The 27,764-nt window shown below is 49.0% G+C and overlaps 2 protein-coding genes across 14 annotated transcripts; one reads left to right on the top strand and one right to left on the bottom strand.

Moving 5' to 3' along the window:
- Nucleotides 1–1,929: 1,929 nt before the first annotated feature.
- On the bottom strand, nt 1,930–11,890 carry FTSJ1 (FtsJ RNA 2'-O-methyltransferase 1). Of its 9 annotated transcripts, none has more exons than XM_070365649.1 (13): nt 11,619–11,890; nt 9,655–9,832; nt 9,337–9,406; nt 9,147–9,237; nt 8,732–8,810; nt 7,291–7,343; nt 7,152–7,205; nt 6,963–7,065; nt 6,777–6,860; nt 5,996–6,099; nt 5,698–5,895; nt 5,453–5,494; nt 1,930–3,824 (listed from the first exon to the last, which is right to left on the bottom strand). In XM_070365649.1, exons 2-12 carry the CDS (start codon nt 9,731–9,733, stop codon nt 5,462–5,464), a joined length of 948 nt encoding a protein of 315 aa, XP_070221750.1. In that variant the 5' UTR covers nt 9,734–9,832; nt 11,619–11,890; the 3' UTR covers nt 1,930–3,824; nt 5,453–5,461. The 9 variants fall into 9 exon arrangements, with proteins under 9 accessions (XP_070221750.1, XP_070221749.1, XP_070221751.1 ...); XM_070365648.1 differs by having other exon boundaries at nt 9,655–9,826; XM_070365650.1 differs by having other exon boundaries at nt 5,698–5,829; nt 5,996–6,093; nt 9,668–9,812.
- A 6,667-nt stretch (nt 11,891–18,557) lies between these two features.
- SLC38A5 (solute carrier family 38 member 5) lies at nt 18,558–27,764 on the top strand. 5 transcript variants are annotated; one of them, XM_070366655.1, is made up of 16 exons: nt 18,558–18,658; nt 20,089–20,142; nt 20,230–20,299; nt 20,656–20,771; nt 20,864–20,937; nt 21,561–21,653; nt 21,780–21,858; nt 23,657–23,739; nt 24,035–24,093; nt 24,195–24,332; nt 24,543–24,622; nt 25,278–25,378; nt 25,629–25,744; nt 26,543–26,687; nt 26,781–26,884; nt 27,357–27,764. In XM_070366655.1, exons 2-16 carry the CDS (start codon nt 20,090–20,092, stop codon nt 27,456–27,458), a joined length of 1,413 nt encoding a protein of 470 aa, XP_070222756.1. In that variant the 5' UTR covers nt 18,558–18,658; nt 20,089; the 3' UTR covers nt 27,459–27,764. The 5 variants fall into 5 exon arrangements, with proteins under 5 accessions (XP_070222756.1, XP_070222755.1, XP_070222757.1 ...); XM_070366654.1 differs by having other exon boundaries at nt 20,653–20,771; XM_014478705.2 differs by lacking the exon at nt 18,558–18,658 and adding an exon at nt 19,650–19,742.

Raw genomic sequence — 27,764 nt, 5'->3', positions numbered from 1 at the left:
GGCTGTTGTGTTTTTGATGCTCGAAATGGAGACAAGGACACTCCTGGGATTATACAAATGGGACTGTCTGTACTCCCTGGCTCTTGCTGATTGTATGTAGATGCTGCCTGAATATACATGGTGACGGGGGTGGATATTCTTATGTCACACCACCTTTTGTGTGGATACTTCTGTTTTACATTCCTGGAGTCACACAGACTTGGGTGTGGACATTCCTGTGGTCATACTGATATGAATGAGAAGACTCCTGCATTAACGAGCTGTGGTGTGGGCGCCCTGGGGTTGGAATTGGTATGGCCACTCCCAGGTTCACAAAGTCAGGTACAAACACCTGGGGTTACAGACTGAGATGTCAGTAGTCCTGAGCTCAGTGGATGGGAGTGTGCACAGAGAATGGTGATTTTCTAAAGATATGTGAGTGAGCTGCAGAAACCAGACCTGCCTACGTAGCTGTCAGCTCCTGTTTGCTAAAATGTAAATTCAGGACTGCACTCATGACAAACTTTCTGACATGCCTTTAAGAAAGGGTTTCTTAACATAAAAAAGAAAAATTTGTTCTGGGGAGTTCCCTGGCGGCCTAGTGGTTAGGATTCTGGGCTTTCACTGCTATGGTGCAGGTTCAATCCCTGACTGAGGAACTGAGATCCCCATAAACCATGCGACACAGCACCCCCTCCCCAAAAAAACTTTGTTCTAGGGAATCCTATGGCGTCTGATCTGATCAAGTCTGTGAACTCCTTCATAGAATGTTTTTAAAAGCATGCGTGTGCATACACACACACACTCTCTCAATTATTATGGATACCAAGTAAAACAGTATGGTGGTTCCTTAAAAATTTAAACAAAACTTAACATATAATCCAGCTATCCCTGGATCCCAAATATATACTTTTGGGTCTGTATCCAAAAGAGATGAAGTCACTACTCAAAGAGATATCTGCACCTCCATGTCCCTGTAGTATTACTGACAACAGCAAAAATATGGAAACAACCTAGGTGTCTTGTCAACAGACAAATGGATAAAGAAGATTTGGCATATGCATATGACAGAGTATTATTCAGCCATAAAAAAAAAGGTGGTGGTGGTGGTGGTTTAGTCACTCAGTCGTGTTTGACTCTTGTGACCCCATGGACTGTAGCCCACCAGGCCCCTCTGTACATAGGATTTTCCAGGCAAGAATACTGGAGTAGATTACCATTTCCTTCTCCAGGGGATCTTCCCAACCCAGGAATTGAACCCAGGTCTCCTGCATTGCAGGCAGATTCTTTACTGACTGAGCTATGAGGGAAGTCCATTTGTGACTACATGGATGGACCTCAAGGGCATTATGCTAAATGAAGTCAGAAAACACAAATACTAAATATGGAATCTAAAAATGGGGGAAGGTGGTAAAAAGGTACAGCTTCCAGTTATAAGTTCTGGGATGTAATAGTGCATAGTGACTATACTTATCAATACTATTTTGTATATTTGAAAGTTGCTTAGAGAGCAAATCTTTTTAAAATTAATTTACATTTGGCTGTGCTGGGTCTTTGTTGCTGCATATGGGCTTCCTCTAGTTGTGGCGAGTGGGGGCTTCTCTGTAGTTACGGAGCACAGGCTTCAGCAGTTGTGCATGGGCTTAGATGCTCCACTGCATGTAGACTCTTCCTGGACCAGGGATCAAACCCGTGTCCCCTGCATTGGCAGGCAGACTCTCAATCACTGGACCTCCAGGTAAGTCCAAGAGCAAATCTTAAAAGCTCATATCACAAGGAAAAAACTAACTATGTGATGTGATAGATGTTAACTAAACTTGTGGTAGTCATTTTGCAATATATATTAAGTCATTATGTTACATACTTTCAAATTACACATATTATATCAATATGTCAATTACAGTTCCAATAAAAGAAAAAGTATCATATTAAAATGAAACAACATTGAGGTGCTACAATAAATGAACTTTAATTAGTACATCAAATTATAAGACCTTATTCACTACAAACAAGGTAAAAAGACAACCCTTAGAATGGGAGAAAATAATAGCAAATTAAACAACTGACAAAGAATTAATTTCCAAAATATACAAGCAGCTCATACAACTCAAAATCAGAAAAACAAACAGCCCAATCAAAAAGTGGGGAAAAGACCTAAACAGACATTTCCCCAAAGAAGACATACAGATGGCTAACAAACACATGAAAAGATCCTCAACATCACTCATTATTAGAGAAATGCAAATCAAAACTATAATGAGATACCACCTCACACCAATCAGAATGGCCATCATCAAAAAGTCTACAAACAATAAATGCTGGAGAGGATGTGGAGAAAAGGGAACCCTCTTGCATTGCTGGTGGGAACATAAACTGATATAGCCACTATGGAAGATGGTTTGGAGATTCCTTAAAAAGCTAGGAATAAAACCACCATATGACCCAGCAATCCTACTCGTAAGCATGTACCCTGAGGAAACCAAAACTGAAAAAGACACATGTACCCCCGATGTTCATTGCAGCACTATTTATAATAGCTAGAACATGGAAGCAACCTGGATGTCCACTGACTGACGAATGGATAAAGAAGTTGTGGTACATATATACAATGGAATACTACTCAGCCATAAAAAGGAACACATTTGAGTCAGTTCTAATGAGGTGGACGAACCTAGAGCTGATTATACACACTGAAGTAAGTCAGAAAGAGGAAATATAAATATTGTGTACTGATGCATATATATGGAATCTAGAATGATGGTACTGATGAATTAATTTTCAGGGCAGCAATGGAGAAACATATGTAGAGAACAGACCTAAGGAAATGGCTGGGGAGGAGGGGAGGGAGAGGGTGAGATGTATGGAAACTTACAATAATACCATATGTAAAATAGATAGCCAATGGGAAATTGCTGCATGACTCAAACAGGGGCTCTGTGACAATCTAGAAGGGTGGGATGAGAAGCGAGTTGGGAGGGAGGGGACCTGGGTGTTCCTATGGCTGATTCTTGTTGATTTGCGACAGAAAACCACAAAATTCTATAAAGAAATTATCCTTCAATTAAAAAAATATATTATGTATGAAACGAGTTGCCAGTCCAGGTTCGATGCATGATACTGGATGCTTGGGGCTGGTGCACTGGGACGACCCAGAGGGATGGTATGGGGAGCGAGGAGGGAGGAGGGTTTAGGATGGGGAACACATGTATACCTGTGGCAGATTCATTTCAATATTTGGCAAAACTAATACAATTTTGTAAAGTTTAAAAATAAAATAAAAGTTAAAAAAATAAAAAAATAAATTAAAAAGATTTTATCCAAAGTAGTGACCAATATTTTAAGATGCCCATGACAACTGTAATAAATTGTAACAACATAAACAAGTAACTTTGATACGTACTGGTGGGCAAGTTGCAGGCACTGCTTCTACTACTGTAAAAGTAACTTTACAATACTGATTTGCTGCCAGCATTCAGATTCTGGAGGAAAGCTAAAATTTCAGTTAGTAAAACTGAACTGATTTCCCTCCATTAAGTTCACAAATACCCCTGACTTCTACCCAGGGTTAAGAAGCCCTGCTTTCAGGGTGAGTTCTGGACATATTCAGGACACAGGGCTGGGAAGATTTAGAGAAAGGCAAGACCCTACTCAAGAATCCCCCCTACAGTGCAGACAGGCACGCCGGGATGTTTCTTTCCTTGTTGTGTTTGTGGCGGTTGCTGGAGGTTCCTCCTCAGAGCCTGTCAGGATGGGTTGATGAGGTATTTGAAAACAAGTTCATCAACTCGAGTTCTGGTTTTCCTGACAGCAAACAGCTTCCGAGTCCTTATCAGATTGCCAGCTAACTAAAAGGTCAAAGTAAAAGAAGTTTTAAACCAAAATATGTTTCCCACTGTCTTCTACTATACTCATTGTTTTCTCAGCTACATTTTTGTGCAGTTTTTTCCTCTACTTTCATTGTGAACCATAACTCACAGAAAATGCATAAAACATATAATGTTCATTCTTTTTGATATGTAGTTCTCCACTGTGAATAAACCAGGATTTAACGATCCATCCTACAGCTTATGGGTGTTTGGACTGTATTTAGTCTGGGGGGTACTATAAATGGGATGGTTAGGAACATTGAAGTACTCCTTTCTTGCTGGAACTAAACACACATGCAGCTTTAGCAGATAATTCCTAACAATTATCTAGCAGTTACACCATTATATGCTGCCCTTGGTATATACAAGGGTTCCAATGCTGCACGTCCTTTCAGATATTTAATGTTGTTAATCTTTTTAGTTTTAGCTTGCATTTTTCTGAAGAGCAGCTTTTCATGTACTTACTGGGCATTCTCATATTTTCTTTTCCTTATTGATTTATAGCAGCTTTTTAAATATCATGGATACTATACATGTACAGATTATAAATATCTTTTCCCACTGTGATCTGCCATTTCATTTTTTTAAGGTGTCTTTTTTACTTATTTTAATGGTAAACTTGGTCTGAATAAACTGCAAAGCCATTGTCAGACGGGGATGTCCTCTAAAGTGGTGTCCTGAGGATGAGAAGCCCTCCAGCACTGATAGGTTTAGCCCAGACTGTTCCAGGCAAACCAGCTCCTCACTGCTCCCCCACCATTCCACCTCAGGGCCTTTGCATTTGCCATTTCCTCTCCCTAGAATGTTCTTACCCTAGATTAATACATGGATTCTCTCCCTCATCTCCTTCAGGTCTCTGCTCAAACATCACCTCAGTGAGACCTTCCACAATAACTGTCTTAAAAACTGCAAACTGCCAGACCCTAGAATTCTTGATCTTTTGTGTGCTATGTGCTAAGTCTCTTCATTTGTGTATCACTTGTTATGACCCTATGGACTGTAGCCCACCAGGCTCCTCTGTCCATGGGATTCTCCAGGCAAGAATACTGGAGTGGGTTGCCATGACTTTCTCCAGGGGATCTTCCTGACCCAGGATCAAACCTGTGTCTCTTATGTCTTCTGTATCGGCAAGTGGGTTCTTTACCTCTAGCACCATCTGGGAAGCCCTTATCTCTTTACCTTGCTTTAAAATTTTTTCATATCCCAGGTTACTTTTACATATTATATATATATGGGTGGACACAGAGCAAGATAAATAGTACATGTATGTGTGAGTGGAAACTCCTGCATTTAGATTGTGAACTATTACCTCTTTCCTATACTAGAAGCTCTGAGGGTCAGGGTATCTGCCTGTTTTGTTCCCTGCTTCATCTTCAAATCTAGAGCAATGCCCAGCACACAGCATGTGTTCAATAAATGTTTACTGAGTACCTCAATGTGTAAAATCATTAAGGCAGTTCCTGACACATAACATCAGGAGTTTTAGTAAAGGTCTGCTGACTGAAATCTTACCAGTTGATGTAAAAATTTAAAAAAGTAGAATTTTACTCAGTTTTTTCTTAAAGATGCTGTTTACTCAAATTCTTAGATTAAAAAGGCAAATTTACCTTCATGTGTTAAGATGAGCAAGTCACTCCACTGTCTTCCACCTACCCAAGAAAAAGAAGAGAGACTCAGATATTTGGTTAAGCTTTTCTGCTCACTATACTTGGTTTTACCCATTGATTTTTATAGCTATTGGGAGTTAGGAAACAGAAGTTTGTCCCAGATACCACATGATTTGGGGCAGAAAGAAGCACATGAAGAGGGGGTCACTGTGGGCACTGAGGGCTCTGGGTCCATGTTTTCAGACCTCAGACGTCTGCAGGGTGTAGCGCTGTGGAGTGGCCAGGGACTGGGGCAACAAGTCCACTGTGCTCATGGGGCAGTCCTGGGGGCAGATCTCCTTGGCCAGCTGCCCCTTCTTCTTCAATGCGCAGGCCTCCTGGTAGGGCGGTGAGATGGGGGGCTGCGTGGGTGGAGTGTACTTGTATTCTGAACCATCCTCTAGCTGCAGGGACACACATTGGGAGGGTCCTCACACACATTGTGAGGACCTGGGAACAGAGGACAGCACCCCCCATCCAACCCACTGTTGACAGGGCACTTACGTCCAGTGGGTAACTGCGGTCTGAATCATAGGCGCTCAGGTCCCCACAGGTCACAAATGGCACAATGATGCGGGTGGGGCCATCCAACTGGTTGAAATCTGGATCTGACAAGCAGGGACAGATGAGACAAGACAGGGCCAGGGTGTCTGGGGTCAGCTGTGACTCAGGCTGCACCCCAGATGGGTACGGAGGCCTCCCTCACATATCCACCAGCTACTCTCTATACTCTTGCACCAGAAATCCTTCATTTGGTTCAGATCACCTCCTCAGGGAAGCCCTCCATGATCACTCATTCTAAAACAGCCCTCCCCAACCTGCTTTTCTCCCACTGCACTTATGGCCACCTGCCATACACTGCCTGGACTTTGTCTCACTCAAGCATGCTTGACACAAAAGCAGCCCTGTGCTTTTTCCCTCTGGGGCCAGGTTGAAGGCCCTCACAGGACAAAATTCCCACACAGAGGTGGGGTTTCTACCTGGGGGTGTGACTGAGTCTTCCTAGGCTAGAAACTCCTTAGGCAGGTGGAGTGTCCCTTGGGGTAGGACTCAGAACTTTCACCAGGTCTAAGAGTCATCACTAGGGAACTAAGCTGAAGATCCTCCTAGATCAAAATACCCCTACAGGGGTGGAATTTTCAGAGGGTGGGGCTGAAGATCCCTTTGGGACAGCATTCCCTTAAGGGGCAGGGTTTCAGCCGGGCGTGGGGCTAACGGCCCTCCTGGGACATAAAATTTCACTGGCAGACAAACTCTCCCCAGGGATGGGGCCCAGGGCTCTCACCATAAGAGTGGTCCAGCAGGGGTTTGGTCAGGTCCGGCAGGAAGCCCTCAGGGGGGTCGTAACCCTTACAGACAGCAAAGGCCTCTATGGGGAGAAGGTAGAGTGAGGGGCAACTGCTGCCTCCACTCCATGTGGGATGGGCCTCTGAGATTCAAAACCCCTGCCCGGCCCCTCTACCCCACTGACCAATGCTGGAGTTCCGGCTGCTTCTGGGCTTGGCACAGAGCACGCTGGAGAAGAAGACACGCAGCTGGCTATAGATCAGCGTCACATCCCGGCCTCGGAAGATCTGCAGGGTGGGGAGGCAGAGATGGAGGCATGAGGATGAACTTTGGGGACTCCTCTCTACCCCCTACCAGGTTCCCTGAGACTTACCTTAGCCACAAAGCAGCCCCCTGGCTTCAAGACGTGTGTAGCAATATTCAGAGCCTATGGGCAGGACAGATGGCTAAGGCTGAGATACAGCCAGCCAGGAGGGGGCCAAACTGAGGTAGGGACAGCCAGGGTTACTCACAGCTAGGAGGAGCTGGGCCTGCATATACTCATCAACATCGTGGAGGCCGGTTACTGTGGCAAGAGGAACAGCATTAGGGGGCCATACAGTCTAGCTATCTTCCTGTCCCAAAGAGGTTAGAGCGCTAAAAACATTTACCAAGCTCTCTTACTGCTAAGGTTCTGCATGCAAATGACTACATCTGCCAACTGGATGCATATTCTGAGCTCCTAACCCTAAGACACTCGTTTTCAATCTCAAAACAATCTTAGGCACGAGTATTATTTCTTCTATCTCCAGTCCAGATTCAGATCAGAACGAACATCTCAGATGCAACACATCCAAAAATAAACTCTTTACCTTCTTGCTGGAACTTGCTCCTCCCATCATTTCCCCCATCTCACCTGATCCTTCCAGTTGTTCAAGCCAAAACCTTCAAGGTAGTTACCTTTGATACACACACACCCCTCCCAATCTCTTCTCACATCCACATTTAAGCCATTAGTAAACTTTCTCAAGTCTTTCAAAAGATCTCCTCTACTCATCTCCACCACCATCGCCACTCACCTGGATGACTACAGCAGCCTCCCCTCCCCAGGTCTCAGCCCTCACACTGCTCACAGCAGCCAGAGGGATCCTGTCAAGACACACATCAGGCATGGCCCTCCTCTGCTCACAACCACCCCATGGCTTTCTCCATGCTCTTGTCTTAGTGAAGGAGCCAAAGTCACCACTGTGGCCCAGAAAGATCCACCTGAGGATCTGATTCCCACCACCTCACTGACCTTACCTCCTACCACTCTCACGCTTACTCTGATCCAGCCACAGTGATCTTGCTCTTCACCCTCCTACCTCAAGTCCTTTGTATGTGCCAATCACTTTACCTGGATTGCTCTTTATCCAGATGTGCCCTAGCCCACTCCCTTGGCTGCTTTAGGTCTTTATGCTAAAGGCAGTGAGGCCTTCTCCACTTTACTTAAAATTCCTCCAGGTATTCCCTCCCTCTCTCTCATTTTATTTCCCCATGGTGCCTATCACCTTTTGACATGCTTTATAATTCAATCATTTGTTTCTTTTCTGTCTGCTCCCACTAGAACACCAGCTCTATGAGGTCAGAGAATAGTAGAATTTTATTCATGTTATCCTCCCAACATGTCTAACAGTGCCTGACACACAACAGATGCTCAGTAAATGTGCTGAATGGATGGATAGATGGCTGACTTAAAAAAAAAAGAAGTGAGTGGAATGGAACAGTTGCAGAGAGATGACAAAAGGGTGGATAAAACCAAAACAGTAGAAGACAGAGGCAGAGAACAGGAAACAGAGGTAGGGAGAAGTTGCCAGATGTGGGAACAGCTGACAGTGCAGGGGAGAGGCAATAAAAGAAGCCAACAGAGGTGGGACATACAGAGAGGAACATGCAAAGGACCCCCCGCCTGGCCTCCCAATCCCTGCTGTTTACCATCAGGAGCCCCGTCACACACTACTAGGTCCGCGGGGCAGCCTTCAAAATGCTGGATGATCTCTTTGGCAGTGGACAGCTATGGAAGAGAGGGATGATGAGTGGCCCCACAGCATCCCCACCACAGCCCTCTAAGCCCACCACGGCCCTGGCCCACAGCATCAGGTCAGCCAAATTCTCAGGCTTTGCCTGAGACTGGACTCCATCTCTGGGAATATTTTTTTGCTGTCTCTCTGTGATGACAACTCACTGGCTCTGTTCCTCTTCTGTTATCCTCTCTTGGTTTCTCTCAGCTACTCTACCTGTCTGTCTTTCTTGGTCTCTTTGTCTTTTTCTTTCTTCCACTTGCTGCAAACCCCAGATTGGGAGGGCCTTTGTCCAGAATACACACCAACACCCCCAGCCATGCTCTCACCTGGGTGATATCCCCCTGGATCTGTAACACACCTGGTAGTGGAGCCATAGCCTGAAGGTCCACAGCCACCACGTGGCCAGACCCTTGGCCCCTGTGGACAACATGGTCCGTGTCAGCTCAGTTTTTACTCCTGGTCCACCCTCCAACCTAGTCTGCCCTCCCAGCCTCCCATCTGGGACTCCACACTCACCCAATCTTCTGACTCAGCACCTGGCTCCAGCTGCCTGGGGCCGCACACAAGTCAACTGCCCGCGTCACACCTGAGCACACACAGGAAGGTGCACTGGTCAGCTTCAGCCACCTCTCCAACCTGGGACCCTGCAAAGTTTACCCCTTTCCCCCAGGAAGCACCCATATCTACCTGCTGCCCAGATCCTTTTGAGTACCTGCCATCTTCCTGACTGCCCCACAGACCCTCCAAGTCAGCCCACCTACCACACAGAGCTCTGTAGACCTAGCCCACTTGTCTATTTCCTTCGCCCGCCCCATCCCCCAGTGAACTGCCCACCAAAAATGGGGACCTTGGAAGAGTTGGAATTCCTCATCAAGTTGTAGCAGCTTGAAAGCACTGCGGGCACGCCAACCATTCTCCTTGGCTAGGCGGTAGTAGACATCTCTCTTGTCCTTTGACGTCCGTCCCATCTTCCACACTGTTTGCCCAGGGACCTGCCAACAGTAAGCTGATGCTGCCCCATATCAGTAAGTAGGTGAGTGGGCCATTACCTATCTCTGCAGGGCTGTGAGAACCACATGAACTAAACCAGGCTCATCTGATCTATGTGACAGTTCTCTCAACAGGTGGCGAGGTTGGAGCCCAGTCACTAACCCACTGAGCTCACCGAGCCTAGGATCCCATTACTGAGGTCTCAGGCTCCACCGCTCACCCTACAGATTCCACCATTAAGCCAACAGACCCCTCAAAGTCCCACAAACCCAACACTTATCACATAGATGATGTTACTGACCCTGTCCACCTCCCACTGCTGTCACTTACACTCCACATATTAAACCCTGCAAGTCTCACTATCAACCCTTCTCTGCCCACCTTAACCCCAATAACATCTCACCACCACCCCCAGCTCTCCTCACTACCCCTAGTCATAAAGCCCTACTAGGCCCCATTAATCCCCTGCTTTAACTCTATTACCCTCACACTAGCTCACTGCATTCCCCACCTCCTTAATCTCTCTCCCCTGAAATGATTAGGCCCCCAATTATTCCTTTTGTTGTTGTTTAGTCGCTAAGTCATGTCCGACTCTTTTGTAACCCCATGGACTGTAGCCCGCCAGGCTCCAATGTGCATGGGGTTTTCCAGGCAAGAATACTGGAGCAGGTAACCAATCCCTTCTCCAGGGGATCTTCCTGACCCAGGGATCGAACCCACATCTCCTGCATTGCAGGCAGATTCTTTACTACTGAGCCACTTGGGAAGCCCGATAATTCTTTTATCATCCCCCATTAATACCTGGAGGATCATGGTCTATTAGTTCCCCATTAAACTCTCATTTACTATGATTTATCAACCCCCTTTAGCTCGGCCCTCCAATTGATCCTTCACAGATCACTAGACCCTGTTAACTCTTCTTACCACATTCACCTTAATCCCTGATAATCATACATCTCCCCATACACACCATTCTCCCCTCACTGCCCACCTGTTTCCCCACCCAATAATCAATTTATGATCACACCCAACAGCTTACTTATTACCCTCTCTTTGCTCACTCTGTTCTCATTACTTCTTCAATGATCATGCCATCATCACAAACTAAAATCCTTTGATCACAATACCCCTTGATCTTCCCATTCTCTCTTCTTTGATCACTACTTCATTAGTTCCTTGATCATGACCCTCACCTCTTATTCCCTCCACAGCCTCACCATTATCCTTTGAATCACTATGCTCCATCACTCTTTATTAACCCCTTGAATGTCATAACTCCATTCGTCCCCCAGGGATCACACTGCTACTTGTCTCCCATTATCTTCCAGTTTCCCATTCTACCATCCCCTCATTAATGAACACATCCCCACTGGCCCCCATGAACACATCGACTAAAGCACACCTATTAGCCCCCACTGATTTCCCAATAACACTCCCACCAGACCTCTACTACACCCACGCAGCTCACCAAACCTCCACACCTACCCATTAACAGCCCTCTGGCTACACCACTGGTCCCTCCTCATCATTACCTCAAAGCCCAAGTCCCCACTGGGACCAGGACCACAAGACCCCCTTCAAGGCAGCTCCGCCGGTATCTGGACCCCTGCGCCCCCGTCCCCCACCCCTAGCCCATCCCGCAGGAGCGGTCCTATTCTCCAAACAAACCTTGGGTCTGGAGCCTACCCAATGCCAGCTGCCCAAACCACACTGTTGCGAACTTCCCTCCTTCCCTCACTGGCAGGACAGTGCAGGCATGCCTCAACTGTTTGAGTCGGGACCCAAGTCCTCCGCGTCCCAGGGCCTACCTCCAACTTTGGGAGTGGGGAGAAAAGGAACCAAGGAGGCCGGTTCGTGAGCAGCACAAGCCTCGGCGAGAGCGCAAACCGGTGAGAAGTCGTAGGTTTTCAGTTTGGGTTCTTAGTTGCTCCAAAAGTCTGTCGCGCATGCCTAAGGGCCACCAGAGTGTGCCACGCCTGTCATCGTGGAATGCGGTGGCTCGCGCGAAGCCGGGACCGGACCTGAATTTACCACGTGAGTTCCGGCAACTCATGCCGACGTAGCGGGTCTGGCGAATTGCCGTTCCCAGCATGCAACGGGCTCTAGTAAAGCCGCCGAAGTCTCGCACGGAAAGGCTGAAATGTCGCGAGGCATGAGAACTGACTGTGCTCTTTTGTTATAAGCCGAAAAATCGCCTTTTTCTCCACTCCTCCCTTCTTGGACAACTGTATGTCTTGAGCCTGTGAACTACATTTCCCAAGATACTACGAGCACGCTGGCACCTACTTATTTTTCGCGTACCGTGAAGTGCAGTTACCTTTGGGGTGGTGAACTTGAGAGGAAGGAGAGTGCGTTAGTTAAGTGCGCGGGCGCGCGAAAGCTACTGGTCTGCGATTTCAAATCTCACTTCCGCTAATTGATAGCTCATTCTGATTGTTACCTTCTCAGAACTTCGGTTTCTCTGTCTGTAGAAAGGGGATAATAAATAATACAGACTCCACCTAGAGTTACTGGGAAGATTAAATAGGTGCAGTTCAGCACACTAATTCTTTGTAATTCTGTGTTCTTCAAACACTTTTAACTCGGACCTAGAAAAAAAAGACTGCGTCTGGACTCAGTGCACAAGCAAATATAGTAATGGAAACATTATAGCGTTTACCATGTGCCAGGCACTCTCTGAGTGCTTTCAGTGATATTCTGGTAAATGGTTAACAAGCATTTATTTAGGTGGAGAGGGAAAGGAAGCTCTGCTTTCTAACATTTGCCAGTTTCCATGGTTTACATACTATTATCTTGTCAGATTTCAGCTTACCAAGGTGTAGTCACGGAACACGGAATCTGGAAGAGGTGCAGTAGTGCACCATGTCTATTATCTCCATTGTACAAATAAAACAGGGATAAATGATCTCTCAGGAGCATAGAAATAATGAAATGTAGTAAAATAAGTGATGAATTTTGAGTATCACCTTTCAGAATTTAATTTAGTTGTAAGTTTATATAATTTCATGTTTAATAATGGCTGTTTCCCCCGTTTACAGATGAGGAAAAGGAGGATATGTATATATGAATATAATAGAGATGTAAACACATGCCATTTACTATGTATATGGTGACATAGAAATATATAGTGATGTCTAATTTTTACTGGTATATAAATTATATATTAGTAAACAATACAATAAATATACATATGCCATTATATGGAAATATAGAATATATTTTTGCATTTTGTATAGTATATGTACAATATATATCATCTTATATAAATTTATATGCTGATATATATATATATATATAAATCTGCTATATTTATCTACTTACTAAAGTAACTGCACTTAAGTATAAATAAATAATGTTATGTTCAGTTCAGTTCAGTCGCTCAGTAGTGTCTGACTCTTCGCGACCCCATGAATCGAAGCACGCCAGGCCTCCCTGTCCATCACCAACTCCCGGAGTTCACTCAGACTCATGTCCATCGAGTCAGTGATGCCATCCAGCCATCTCATCCTCTGTCGTCCCCTTCTCCTCCTGCCCCCAATCCATCCCAGCATCAGGGTCTTTTCCAATGAGTCAACTCTTCGCATGAGGTGGCCAAAGTACTGGAGTTTCAGCTTTAGCATCATTCCTTCCAAAGAAATCCCAGGGCTGATCTCCTTCAGAATGGACTGGTTGGATCTAATGTTATGTTAGGTGGTGATAAAAGCTATGAAGAATAATAAAGGATGAAAGGAATGGAGAGTAACAGGGGTTAAATTGCTATTTTAGTGTGGTCATCTAAGGCTTTCAGAGGAGGTGACATTTGAGCTGAGCCGGAACGAATATTTGGAGGAAGAGCATTCCAGGCAGAGGGAACGCCAAGTGCAAAGACCCTGAGGTGGGAATGAGCTTGGAGAGTATCCAAAGAACTAAACAACCAATTCATCATTCCTTAGAAATGTGAGCATTGCTAGGCAGGGATTTCTTTTGTTTTGTTTACTGTTGCCTCCCTGGCGCCTAGAATAGGGCTCGGCACACAGTTGGTATTCAATAGATGTTTGTTGAATTCACCCTTTTATTGCTTTGTCCCTTCACTTTTTCCCTAGTGGTGTGCTCTGCGTTTATGTGGGGCCCTGGGAGGAGGTGTAGACAGCCAGACACAGACCCTGGAGAGCCAGGGAGGAAGCCAGAGTTTGTCACTGGAGTTCAAGGGCATTGTGGGGGGCAGTGGGAACATGGCCCCCCTTCAGAGGTTAGCATGTGTGAGAAAGCAAGGGTTCAAGCCACCAGGCGCTGCTCAACAGAGAGGAGGAGGTGCCAGGCATTGGGGGCCCAGGTTCACCCTGTGGGACGCTTCCCACGTCCTGTTTTCTTGCCTCTCACAAAGAGGATGTTTAACTTTTTGCAAAGAAACTTGCTTCCTCCAGCGGGGCTGGGGGGATTGGGGGACAGGAGCCAAGCTCTGAACTCTCCAGGCTCTTCCCGGAGTGAGGTGTCCGCCTGCAACTCCCACCCAGCACCCCACTGAGTGTAAAGTTGTCCTCCCCTCAGCCTCCAGAAAGGTCAGAGAGGGGAGCTGCCAGGCCAGCCCTGTGCCGGAGGGCATCTTACCACGTGAGGGAAATGCAGGGCGGGGGGGTGTCCAGGCTCAGCGGACCAGACACTGACTCAAGAAGTCTTGCTGTCCAGGGGCTGCTTTGAGGGACAGAAAAGTTGTCCATGGATAGCCTGCCTGAAAGGAGAGATTAGAATCCTAAATCCAGCTCAGTGGGGGACTGCTTTCACTGGATGAGAAGAGTTCATTAATTCCTTTCACAAAGATGTTATTGAGCAATTACTCTATGTCAAGCATTGTTCTTAGTGCTTTACCTGTACTAATTCCTTCAGTGTTCTCCATGGCCCTGAGTTAGGCAGTACTTAGCCCCGTGAGAAGGCAATGGCAACCCACTCCAGTACTCTTGCCTGGAAAATCCCATAGGAGGAGCCTGGTAGGCCACAGTCCATGGGGTCGCTTAGAGTCGGACACGACTGAGCGGCTTCACTTTCACTTTTCACTTTCATGCATTGGAGAAGGAAATGGCAACCCACTCCAGTGTTCTTGCCTGGAGAATCCCAGGGACGGTGGAGCCTGGTGGGCTGCTGTCCTTGGGGTCGCACAGAGTCGGACACGACTGAAGTGACTTAGCAGCAGCAGCAGCAGCCCCGTGGGAAGCTTGACAGTGAGATTTTGAGACTTGCTCCTGGCCACTCAGCTCCTAAGTGGCAGAGCTGTGAAAACTCAAGCTATTAACTGCTTTGCTCCATGGTTCCCTCCCCTGAAGGCTGCTGTGTAGTGATTTAATGAAAAGCCGGGGTTCTGCTTAGAAGAACTGACAAGAACTTAAACCAACTTTTAATAGATTCGATAGCAATCCCAAATGTCACATGAGGGTCTGCTTTACTGAACCAACGAAAGCCTTAAATGACCCCTAGAATGGGCCCTAATTTGATGAACGAATACCGCGTTCTTATCCCTGGCACAGCCTCGAGGCCTCAGTAAAGCATAAAGACATCTGTTCCTTCTAAAGCAGCCTGCTTCTGCAGCCAGATTTCACTTTCCCTTTGTTTTTCCTCCTACCAGCATATGTAGAACACCTGCTATTTGCAGTGCCCTGAAACTTAGCTGAGCGATGGGGTGTAGAGCTGGATGAGGGCTTACTCCTCCCCTAGAAGAGTTCACTAGGCAGAAATGAAAATAATAATGATGATGATATGACACTTGATAAGAAACATTTATCGACCTCCTGACATGTACCCGGGTGGCCCTGTGCTGGGCAATGTTTAAAGGCCTGGGTGGCCCTGGAAGGGGAGGACAATGATCAGAGTAGGAAGCTGCTGCTGGGTGGTAATGGGTGAGGGCATCTGTTTTTTGTCCTAGTTTCACCAGTTCTTTGGATGGGATACTTCAAACTTTTCTTGAAATCTAGACACCGGCCTAGCCAGTCCCCATCCCCCCGCCCCCTAGTCATTTGGGCCAAGGTCTCAGCTGACAGGTGTCTCTTTCCCTGGCTGGCCTGGGGCACAGGTGTGTAATGGCTCTTGGGGAGAAGAGGAGACTAGAGACACAGTAGGCCCGGACAGACGGGAGTAGTGTGTGTGTGCACATGCACGCATGCATGTGTGTGAATACCTGAGGGTATCTCAGCTGCCTATACATGGTCCCAGCCACAAACACATGTATGTGAGCTCCACATGTGTCTTAGTATGTTACTTGCCTGGTTGTGTCTTGTGTCCACGGTTGCCTATCCAACTTGTATTTCCTTTTTGGCAACTGTCTGTTGGTCCCGTCTGCTTGTGCAGTCATCTCTATGGGGCTGTGTGTGTGTTCTCTGAGTGCTTCTGTGTCTCCTTTGTAATGCTCATGGGTGAGAAGTCTGTCTCTTCTCTGTGTGTCTGTCTCTGATGTCTGTGTGTCTTTCTTCTCTATCACCATGTTTGTGTCTCTACTCGTGAGTGACTGTAGGTGTGTATGCCCTATGTGTGCTTAGTCAATCAGTCGTGTCCAACTCTTTGCAACCCCATGGACTGTAGCTCGTCAGGCTCCTCTGTCCATGAGGATTCTCCAGGCAAGAATACTGGATTGTGTGTCCTAAGGATATTTCCTTTGGTGCAAGCAAATGCTCCTTTGTTTCTTCTTCAAAAAGTTTTAGGTGTATTTTCTGGATTTCCTCTTTGTAATGATAGTAAATGTACTTTCTGCATCCCTGTTTCTTCCGTTTGTGTGCCTATATGTGTGTTCTCCGTGCACATCTTCCCTGACTTAATTTGTGTAAATAGTTGTGTATACACAGCTGTGTCCACCTGTTTTCCTGAGTGCAGTTGTGCATGTATCTGTGACTACGGCTTCTCTGTCTCTACAATCGTGTCTGGCTGTGCGTACCTCTCTCTGTGACCACAGCTGTATGTGGTCACAGTTCATACACAAGTTCACATGCACAGAAGTATCACTATAGAGGCTGAACCTGAATGTTGGCCTCCAGGGTCGTCTGAACCTGCAATCATGTGTGTGGGAGGTGCTGGGACTGTGTATAATGTTGTTGGTTGTGTGGAATTGTATTTGTCTGTGTGCTCTGGCTCTGTGTGTGGCTGTGAGTCTGTGTGTGATTTGCCCATTGGTTCTCTTTCAAGTGGCCACGAGTCTGTGGGTGACGATGATATCTGTGAGTCTGCAGTAGCAGTAAAGCAGTGAGAGCCTATTCCTGTATCTGTCTGTTATCTCCGTGTGCAGCACTGAGGCTGTGGATGACGATACTTATAAGACTAAGTCCCTCTGCACAGCTGTCCCATCGCCTTGGCTCTCCATGTGCAGTCTGTGTGTGTTCGAATCAGTCAGCCTGTATTCTCTGTATGTGGCTGTGAGTCTACACAGGAGTTTGTGTACCTCTGTGGGTGGTGGTGAGTCTGCCTCCATCTCTAAGCCCCTGGATGGGGCTGTGATCCCTGAGTGTTCGAGAGTCCCTCTCCTGCTAAGGGGAAGGAAACGCCCCATCCCTCACCCTCCTCCCACTGCCAGTGGGGTGGAAGCCTCCAGGCTAGCTTTGAAGCCCTAGCCAGCCCCTGGCCTTTCCGGGAATTCTGTGCTCCCTGTGGGGGGCGGGCAGGTGGGTGGAGGGGCCAGGACAGAGGCTTCTTGTTCACCTGGGCCTCAAGCAGCCCAGTCAAGTGGGGCCCGGATCCCATGTATACGCTCCTGACTTCCTGCAGGAGACACATGCTTCGCCTGAAACAGACATGCTTGTCACATGCCCGAATGGAGTCAACACACAGACCCCTATTTAAGAGAGACAGACAGACAGTGGGGCTCCTCAGTTAGGGCATGGACAGGCTCCACCCAACGCCTAGGCTGGGGTCCAGGAATTCAGGGCGTGCCCAATTTACAGACAGCGTGTATCCACACTCTCCACCCAACTACAAATTCCCTCCTTGCCTCCCTCTGGGGACCCCCCCAAGATCTAGGGTCCTTTCTCCATTGGGCTGTCTGTCTGAGGTCAGCCTATGGTGGCCTGGCTGTGTCTCTCCCTGCACCTGTCCCACTGCTGTCCTCACATCTGTCTGTTCTTCTGCCTGAATCTGACTTTCTCTGCCTGTTGCCACCTGCCCCCATCTGTGTCTCTCAGCCTCAGCCACTTGCTCTGTCCCTTTGGGCCAGTGTGTCTGTTCCTAATCTATGTTTGTGGATGTGTCTGGCTGTGTCCACCTGTCCATCTGCATTTGTCCAGGAGCTTGCATGCGCCTCTCCCTGCCCACCGTTTCTGAGTCTTTCTCCCCTTACTGCCCAGCTGCCTATCACTCCCTCACACTCCCCGTGTCTTTCTATCCCTTCCTGTTTTCTGTCCTTGTGCTGTTTCTTCTGCCTGCTCGTCTCTATTTGAGATCATTTCTCTTCCTATCTCTGTCTCTCCTCCTGCCATCCATTCCATTCTGCCGTGTGTCTGACCTGAGTCAGTTCCCTCTGTCTGTCTTTTCCTCTCTCTAGATGTAGGTCTGTTCCTTTGATCTTTCAGTCCATCTCCACCGCCTGCCCGGGAAACCTCTGTTTACTTCAACGAGGGTTCAGATGAAGGGAGGCAACCCCTCTCGTTCCCCCACCCAGAACAAGAAGAGGGAAACTGAATTAAACTTAAAACTCTACAGGGAAAAAAAAAAAACAACAAACCGCGGGGCAGATGGAGCACTGGCAGTGCTGATTAGCCACCGACAAAACCCGAGGTGTTGATTGGTCAGAGGGCAGGCGAAGGCAGGGTCTGGCTGAGTGGGAGCCCTGCCGCCCGGTGGCGGGGTCCCAGAGCCCCAGTTCTGAGTTGCCGCTTCAAGAGCTGAGAGGAGCAGGGAGGTGAGGAGGGGGTGCTGGCCATCGAGGGGGCTCCTGAGATGCCAAGGCACGAACAGGGGTCCCGGGAGGGGGCTCAGGGGTTCCCTGGAGATTTTTTTAGTCCTAGTGAGGAATTAAATGGGAGGGGGGTCCTTTTGGTACCCAGATCCCAGGAAATGAATCCAGGAGTGGGTGGGAGTCTTGAAATGGTGCTCACACTTGACGATGGGGCTCCTTGAGAGCCTTCCCTGACCCACGGAGGGGATTCAGGGCTTGGGTAGGGGGTTTCCTGGAAGCAGTTTTAGTGATGATGGGGACCTTGAATGGGGTTTTCTGAGATACGGCATTCCCAGGAAGTGAGTTCAGGGCTGGGGGTTTCTTTAGAGACACTCTGTCCAGAAAAGGGGGACTCCAAGCTTGCATGGGGATTGCAGAGACACCCCACCCCAGGAAGTACATCAGGCACTGGGAGTGGGCTTTTGATGACTGTCTGAGGGACCTCTTCTCCTCATGAGGGGAAATTAGGGCTCAGGCGAGGTTCCTGAGACACCGCAAGTCCAGAAACAATCTCAAGCCTGGAAGTGTCTCTAAAGTGACTTCTACTAAAATAGGGGTATATAAGACTTGACAAAGGTCCTGGAGAATACCTCTGTAGTCCCTAGGAGGGGAATTAAATGGGAATCCCGGGGTCACTTCTATCCCTGGAAAGGGGTTCAGTTTGGAGAATTGCCTTTGGGCTCTATCGAGGATATTCAGAGTTGTGGCAGAGAGCAATTTGCCGTGTCCTGTCCCCGGCGGGGCTGGGGTCGCCGAGCCTGCCCCCCACCCCATCCCCAGCCCCTTCAACAGGTTGCATCAGCTCTTGCTCAGGCTGGCGGCCCAGGCGGGGAGGAGGGGGGTAGGGGGCGTTAGGAGGGGTGGGGCAGTCGGGTCGACACGTGTCCCTGTAAGGAGTGAGAGGCCTAACCACACGGTGAGGGTGGAGGGAAGGGGGAGGTGCTCAGGGGACCGGGGAAGGAGAGAAACCGAGAGTAAGAGAGAGTGAGTCTGGGGTCTGAGAGGAGAGGCTGTCCCCACTCCAGATGGCCATCTCGTCTGCTGAGGGGTCAGTATCTCTCATTCTGTCTCTGTCCCTACCCCTTTATCTCTAGTTGCCTTCTTTTTTTTCCGTGTCTCAATGAGTAAACTGTTGGCGTCTCTCCCTCTCTGATTCCCTTCTGTCTCTCTCCCTTCTCTTTCTCCCTCGGCCTCTCCCTCTTGTCTCCAATCCTCTCCACTTTCCTTCCTGTCTCTCTCATCCCTCTGTCCCTGTTCCCCTCGCCTCATCTGTGTTTCTGTTTCTGTATCTGTCCATTGCCATCAGAGCCTCAGTCCCCTTCATCTAGGTCGCCCCACTTTGCAAGCCACCCTGCTCCATAACTGACCACCCCACCCCATTTCTCTGCCCACAGGATGGAACTGCAGGATCCAAAGATGAACGGAGCCCTCCCTGGGAATGCTGTGGAGTGAGTCGGGGGCCCAATGGGTCAAGGTCAGAGGTCCGAATTACCTTCTCATCACCTCCTTAATTTCTCTGCCTATTCTACCTGCAGGCAGGAGCATGAGGGCTTCCTGCCCAGCCATAGTCCTTCTCCTGGGAGGAAACCGGCCCAGTTCATGGATGTGAGTGACCCCACAGGACCCATCCCAGTTGTATCTTGCCCAGCTCAGCCTCTCCCCTACTGCTCCCTCTTCCCCGGCTCTTCCCTTCTGCTGTTTTGCCTCTGGTCTCTGCCCCACACTCCCCTGTTCCTCTCTACTTCCAGCTGCTCCCCTCTAGATTCTCCCTTCCTTGCTCTCCCTTTCCCAGCTTCTTCCCATATTCAAATTATTTTCCTTCTGATGGCCCTTCCTGGGTTTCTCCCTGCCCCCATCACTTCTTCCCTAGCCTTTCCCAAGGCCCCAGCACTGGTCTCCGTCCCTAGTCTCCTTACCTGGTCCCCTCCCCATGTTCCCTGGGCCTTGCCCCTTACCAGCAGTTCGAGGGGAAGACATCGTTTGGAATGTCAGTGTTCAACCTCAGCAACGCCATCATGGGCAGCGGCATCCTGGGGCTGGCCTATGCCATGGCCCACACGGGGATCCTCCTCTTCCTGTGAGTCCTAGGCAGTCTGGGGTGGGGGCTGGGTGTTGTGGGGCCAGCCGGGAGGCCTGGAGGCCAAGTCCGAGCAGTGCCATCTGCCATAGGGCTTTGTTGCTGTGCATCGCTCTTCTGTCTTCGTACTCCATCCATCTCCTGCTGACCTGTGCTGGTGTTGTAGGTGAGACCCAGAGCTCACCTAGACCTTGGCCTCCAGACCCAAGACCGGCCCCTCAGAACTTGGATCCAGAACCCCAGACACCACACTCAAGTCTCTGGGCTCCAGACCCCAGACTGTACCCTGGGTCTCATACTTTATCTGGGCTCCCAGATTCCCAAGCCCCAATCCTCAGCCCTCAGTCTGACCATCAAAGCCTATTGCTCAGACCCTCCCTACTCCCAGACCACTCCACTCCACCCTCAGTCTCCAGCTTACTTAGCAAGGAAGCCAGCCCCACAACCCAAGACTACCCTCCCCCAGCTCCCAAGCTGCCACAGCCCCGGATCTCAGACTTCATTCCTACCATGGCTTCAGTGGAGTGAAGCCATGGTAGGACCCCCAGGACCCCCACTACCTACATCTGGCCCCCAACCTTCTCCCTGGCCACAGATCCTACCTGCCAGACTCCAGTCCCAAGCCCAATCCTAACTGCCTAACCCTCACCTTCAGCTCCGAGCAATGAGACCCAATCAGCCCAAGCCCCAGCTCCCTAGCTCCCAGGCTCTGGCCCTGGGAGGTTCTCCCACCCCTGGCCTGGCCTCCTGGACCCACAACCTGTCCCTTTCTGGTCCCCTCCCCTCCAGGCATCCGAGCCTATGAACAGCTGGGACAGAGGGCGCTGGGGCCTGCGGGGAAAGTAGTGGTGGCGGCGGTCATCTGTCTGCACAATGTTGGGGGTGAGCACTCTGAGAGGTGGGGGTCAGCTTGGGGGAAGAGGGTGGGCTGAGGTGGGCTTCCCCAGGCTGGGGTGGGAGGGAGATGAGGGGAATGCTTCTGCTTACACCTGCCCCCACCTGCACCAGCCATGTCCAGTTACCTGTTCATCATCAAATCCGAACTTCCCCTGGTTATCGCCACTTTCCTGGACATGGACCCTGAGGGGTGAGTGTGCAACACCCCTTGGCTCTGACCCACAGGCCACTGATTCTGCCTGTGGGGTCTGGCTGCTAGCTTCAACTCTATGTCCGGCTGACTCCCAGGTCTTCTATTTTTGAGGCTGTTGGGCAGGCCAGTTTGGGCAGACTGCGATTCCTGTGTACTGTGATGCTAGCAGTATGTGTGATTGCTCTGGCTAGTGGAGTCCAGTAACACCACATGTTGATTTTTGTGACTGTTCTGGCTGACTCCATGTGTCCAGTGTACTCTCATGTTGACCCTGTGGCTACGCCTATCCAGTAGACCTAAATCCTGTCCATGGGTTTGATTCTGTGACTCTTGCACTGGCAGATTCTCTGGCCATCTGTATGCTAGCTGACTACAGCTGTGTCCTGTGTGCTGTGACTCCAGCCATGTGTGTTTGACATTTGCTTACTCCGACTTTCTCTGGCCGGTGGATTCAGTTTGATTCTGGGTCCATTAGGCCTGGCTGAATCTGTCTAGGTATAAGTGTATGGTCACTGACTCCAGCAGAGTACGTGCACGTGTTTGTGCAGTGTACCATGGCACCAGCTATGTATACATGTGCCTGCTCAGTCACTCAGTCGTGTTGGACTCTGTGACCTCGTGGACTGTAGCTTATTCGGGCTCTTCTGTTTGTGGAATTTTCCAGGCGAGAATACTGGAGTGGGTTGCTGTTTCCTACTCCAATGTATAAATGATTTGTGTTTAACTCTCTGTGTTTAACGTGGTTACCATTGTTCTGGCAAATTCTTTCTGGCTGTTTGTGTGTGAGCCTCAACTGTGAGTATATATGTTTTCTGTATTATGGTTCCAACCATGTATGTTTGCCTGTTCTGAGTATATATCCAGCCAATTGTGTGTTTAATTCTGCATCTGTCTGTTGGCTGAATCTTTTCAGTTGTTTGTTTATGATAGCTGATTCTGGGTATCCTCTTAGATCTTTGGTTTGATCCTGAAGCCATTCAGGTAGCTAACAGTCTATGTGACTAGATGTGTCTCATTATTATAATTAGCTCCCACTGCATATATGACCAGTGGTGCTTTGTTGGTTTGTAACTGTGTGTCTAGTAGGAAGAGAATATGTGAATGCCCAGAACATATTAAGCACTATTTAATAAAATTCTTTGAGGAAATGAACAATTGTTCAGCCAATTCTGTATTAACAGACTATCCTGCCTGGACACCTCCCTCCAATATCTGTACAGATCCCTCTCTTTCTTTGAGCTTGGTTCCAACAGCATGGGCAGCTGGCTAATTCTGTCTCAGTTTCCATCTTTGACTCTGGCCAAATCGGCTCAACTACTTTCAAGTGCTCAACAAACCTTGAGTTGTTCAAACAATCACACATATGTGTTTCTGACTTTTTGTCGAGTCTGCAGATCATCAAGAGATCATCAGACTGTTGTTCTACCTGTTAGACATACCAGGGTCATGATTCACTCTGTGTCTGGTACCTTGTGTTGGACACTGTGAATCTGGCTGTTGTGGGCTGTTGTTTGCCCATCTGACTGTATGTCCACTTGAGGTCTGATGACACAGTTTGTCCAGCTATGTGTGTGTTCCCAGCTATATCCCTCTGACAGTGTGTGGCTGATAGTCTGATAATCTGTCTGGCTGTTTCTGTCATTCCTGTTGTGCCATTTGTCCCTGTAACCACCTGTAGGGGTCAGCTCATCTCTCCTGACTGTGTGCAGAAACCTGTCTGGCTGTCTTCTATGAGTGTCTGCTTGACAGTTTTCTTTGGTAGGCAGTTAGTCATTATGTTTGCCTGTCTCCTTAGGGACTGGTTCTTGAAGGGAAACCTCCTTATCATCATTGTCAGTGTTTTAATCATCCTGCCACTGGCCCTCATGAGACACTTGGGTAAGAGGCTTCCTGCCTTGGTCATTTGGATGGTGGAGTTAGAGAAGGGGAGCCAGATTCAAAGAATCTCAATTTTCAAGGGCTGTGGAATACCAGGGGAGAGCTTGTTTCATGTGGGTTTTAACAGATGAATAGGAGTTTGTCAAGTGTTGGGGGGCTGGTCCAGGTGGAAGTTTGTGCAAAGTGTGGCAAAATTGGGGTGAAGGGGCCTTGAATTTAAGGTCAGACTAGGGGGTTGATATTTGCTTGGGGGGGTTCCCTTGATTTCTGAGACTCTGTATATTGCCCCTTGCAGGCTACCTGGGGTATACCAGTGGTCTCTCTCTGACCTGTATGCTGTTTTTCCTCATTTCGGTGAGTCTGAGGGAGAAGGACATGCAAAAGTACAGAAAAGGTTTGGGGCATTGGGACATAGCCTTCCCCATGACCTCACTTCCCCACCCTCCCTCCTCCAGGTCATCTATAAGAAGTTCCAGCTTGGCTGCACTGTAGGCCACAATGGAACAGCAGTGGAGAGCAAGAGCTCCCCAAGCCTTCCCATCCATGGGCTCAACACAAGCTGTGAGGCCCAGATGTTCACAGCTGACTCACAGGTTGGTGTGCTGGCATATGTCTATGCCTTGCACTCTACGCAGGTCCTCTGGTTTTGTCCCACACTGCACTCTGCTCAGAGTGGAGCCAGGTATTGGACATCAGGGGCTTCCATGCGTCTGATGTGGAAGGCAATGGTGGAGCTGGGGGGGTGGGGAGGAGAAGATGGAGCCCTTATACTCTAATCTCTTGTACTTGGACCATTCCCCCAGATGTTCTACACAGTGCCCATTATGGCTTTTGCCTTTGTCTGCCACCCTGAAGTGCTGCCCATCTACACAGAACTCTGCCGGTGAGTGGGCAGGCAAGTGGGCATGGGTGATAGGGCAGCAGGTGGGGTGATAGTCATAATGCCTATCATGGTCCTGGTACTGTACAGCTCGATTGTGGCCAGATTGTGCCAAGGAAGGGGTTTGAGGTGGCCAGGAGGGCTTGGGGGATGCAACACAGTGACTGTTCACTAATTGGGGCTTAAGTATTCTACCCTTTTAACATCCAGTATAAGTGTGAATGGACAAATGGAGAGGCTGAGATCAGATGAAGGGGTGGCATATGTGGATGGGATGGGGGAGATGGAGAAGGTCAGATGGAGAGGGATATGGATGTGCAAAGGAAGGGCAGGGATGATATGATGATGGGAGGAATGTATGAATGATCAATCAGGGGGACAGTGTGGATAATCAGAATGGAGGGAGAGGCTGTGACAGTCAAATGAAAAAGAGAGACAGAGATGGTCAAAGAGATAGGCAGAGTTGGTTATATGGGGTTAGAGGGATGGATAGAGAAGGGAGGCGTGGCTAATACAGGGGAGGCAGAGATGGGCATCTCAGCGTGTACTAGCTGAACATCAGCTCTGGGAAGACTCTAGAGGATGGGGGCTGGTTTGGAGGGGCCTGGACCAAGTCCACGGGTCTGGACATGACAGTTCTATGACCTCTATACCTCAGGCCCTCCAAGCGCAGAATGCAGGCTGTGGCCAACGTGTCCATTGGGGCCATGTTCTGCATGTATGGGCTCACAGCGACCTTTGGATACCTCACCTTCTACAGTGAGTGCGGCTGGGGCCAGGGCTGGGTAGAGAGCTAGGGTGGGGACTGGGTAGATTACTAAGCAGGAGCCTCAGCACTTTCCCTGCATGCTTTCAGACCCCTCGGTTTCCAAAGGGACTATACACACCCTGCATGGAGATTTTGTCACTGTCTGTGTGTGTGTGTGTGTATGTGTGTGCACACATATATGTTTCTGGGACACTTCCTGGTGCTTCAATCACATCCCATCTCCTGTGTCCCATGTCCCAGGCAGCGTGGAGGCGGAGATGCTGCACATGTACAGCCAGCATGACCTGCTCATCCTCTGTGTGCGTCTAGCGGTGCTGCTCGCTGTGACTCTCACGGTGCCAGTTGTGCTGTTCCCTGTATGTTGGGGGCAAGAGTGGGCCTACAGGGTGGAGGGGCATGGATGGATGGGTAGAGCGTTAGGCAGGAATGTTTGGATGGAGGGTGGAGGTAGGAGTGGATGGATGGATGGATAGAGGAGGCTGGGATGGACAGACAGGGAAGATAGAGTTGTCAGATGGACAGAGAAGGCTAAAATAGATGGTCAGACACAAGGGGGACATGGATGGCAGAGTATAAAGAATCAGAAGAACAGGGTTGTCGTTTCAAGGGAGAAGGCACAGATGTCTGACTAGACAGAAGAGGGAAGCAGGAATAGACAGAGGGTAGAGGCATAGGTAGATGGATATTCAAGATGAAGAAACAGGGATGGACAGATAAAGGATGGAGACAGAAGTAGTGAGGTGTAGGAGGGACAAGGCTCCCTGATGGAGAGGTTGGCTGAGCAGACAGAGGAGGGAGATGGAAGTCATCAGATGAGGAGAGAGGGGCAGGGACCTCAGGGTGGAAGGACATGTGGGTGGTCAGGAAGGATGAGGCAGACATAGTTGGATAGAGGAGGACAAGATTTCAGACAGTGAGTGGAAGCATAGATGGATGATCACCCAGAAGGGTCACAGACTGTCAAGCAGAAGGGATGCAGGATGCTCATGTAGAAGGTGGAGGCACAGATGGATGGTCAGACAGAATGGAGGTAGAGTCAGATGGAGGAGAAATCAGGGGTCTCAGACTATGGGTGGTGTTAGAGACAGATAAATACATAGAAGGGGAGGCAGTGCTTGAGCCCTGACCCTCATCCTACTGTACTCTGGTCACAGATCCGCCGGGCTCTGCAGCAGCTACTTTTTCCAAGCAAGGCCTTCAGCTGGCCACGCCATGTGGCCATAGCACTGATCCTGCTTGTCTTGGTCAATGTTCTTGTCATCTGTGTGCCAACCATCCGGGATATCTTTGGGGTTATCGGTCTGTATCCCCAGCCCTAGTCCCAGACCCCACATAATATGGGCCTTGTACCCCAATCTTACATTGCTTCTTTCCTTCCTGCTTGTCCTTCAGGGTCTACCTCAGCCCCCAGCCTCATTTTCATCCTTCCCAGCATCTTCTACCTCCGCATTGTGCCCTCTGAGGTGGAGCCCCTCTACTCCTGGCCCAAGATCCAGGTGAGCATTCCAGGGGAGGGCTGGGGAAAGAGGGAGCATTCTGAAGAGGGAGCATTCAAAGATGGCTAAAGGTTGAAGGAACATTTTCAAGAGGGGGCTTGGAGCAGAGAGGGCAGATGGTCTAGAAGAATGAAGAAGATTGTCATAGGAAGAGGCTGAGCAGACAGAGCACAAGAAGAGTTTGAGAAGACAGCAAGCACTTAAGAAGGGGCTGGTGTGGAGGAAGCATTCTTCAGACAGATGGAAGGAGCACTATTAGGAGAAGTTTGGAACATTTTCAAGGAAGATGGGGGAGAGTACTCCCTGAAGAATTTTAGGAAGACGGAAGGAGGAGTCACAGGAAGGGGTTGGTTTTAAAGGAGAGAGAGCAGAAAAGGAGGATCAGGAATGAATGCAGCACTCCCTGGAGGGGATGGAGGAGCTTGGGTGTAGGTACACACCCAGCCCCATCTTTTCTCCCTCTCACCCACAGGCTCTGTGTTTTGGTGTCTTGGGGGTCCTCTTCATGGCGATCAGCCTAGGTTTCATGTTTGCCAACTGGGCCACAGGCCAGAGCCATGTATCTGGACACTGACCAAGCCCTGCTTCACCTGGGCCCCAGTGTGCATCCACCCGTGCACGTGGAGGGAGATGGACTGCTCTCCCGGTTCCCATCAACATAGCCACAGGCTGAAGAGTGGTTCACTCCCTTCTTCCTCAGGGGATGCCAAGCTCAGATCATGACTCTAACCCCAACCCCAACCCTACAGGAGGAGGAGGAGGAGGCTAGGCCCTTAGGGAACCCCTGCCCAGTCCAGTCTTTTCTGCCTCCTCCTTGTAGAAGCTGTTTGTCAGGATCACCGTTGAGCTAAAGGGGAAGAATAAAGATGCTAAATTGCAA

This window comes from Bos mutus, chromosome X, assembly GCF_027580195.1.
Source record: "Bos mutus isolate GX-2022 chromosome X, NWIPB_WYAK_1.1, whole genome shotgun sequence".
Taxonomy (NCBI): domain Eukaryota; kingdom Metazoa; phylum Chordata; class Mammalia; order Artiodactyla; family Bovidae; genus Bos; species Bos mutus.
The sequence above is the reverse complement of the archived record's forward strand: the minus strand, read 5'-3'. Positions and strand labels throughout refer to the sequence as shown.

What these genes read in the sequence shown, in the direction of transcription:
- FTSJ1 (XM_070365644.1), bottom strand. Translation starts at nt 9,788, where the DNA reads ATGGGACGGACGTCAAAGGACAAGAGAGATGTCTACTACCGCCTAGCC. An exon ending in CCTGCTGGACCACTCTTATG is followed by an intron (nt 6,100 to 6,776) that starts GTGAGAGCCCTG and finishes CCTGCTTGTCAG; the next exon opens with ATCCAGATTTCAACCAGTTG. An exon ending in ACCGCAGTTACCCACTGGAC is followed by an intron (nt 5,896 to 5,995) that starts GTAAGTGCCCTG and finishes GTGTCCCTGCAG; the next exon opens with CTAGAGGATGGTTCAGAATA.
- SLC38A5 (XM_014478704.2), top strand. Translation starts at nt 19,720, where the DNA reads ATGGCCATCTCGTCTGCTGAGGG. An exon ending in GGCCCTCATGAGACACTTGG is followed by an intron (nt 23,740 to 24,034) that starts GTAAGAGGCTTC and finishes TGCCCCTTGCAG; the next exon opens with GCTACCTGGGGTATACCAGT. An exon ending in ATCTACACAGAACTCTGCCG is followed by an intron (nt 24,623 to 25,277) that starts GTGAGTGGGCAG and finishes TCTATACCTCAG; the next exon opens with GCCCTCCAAGCGCAGAATGC.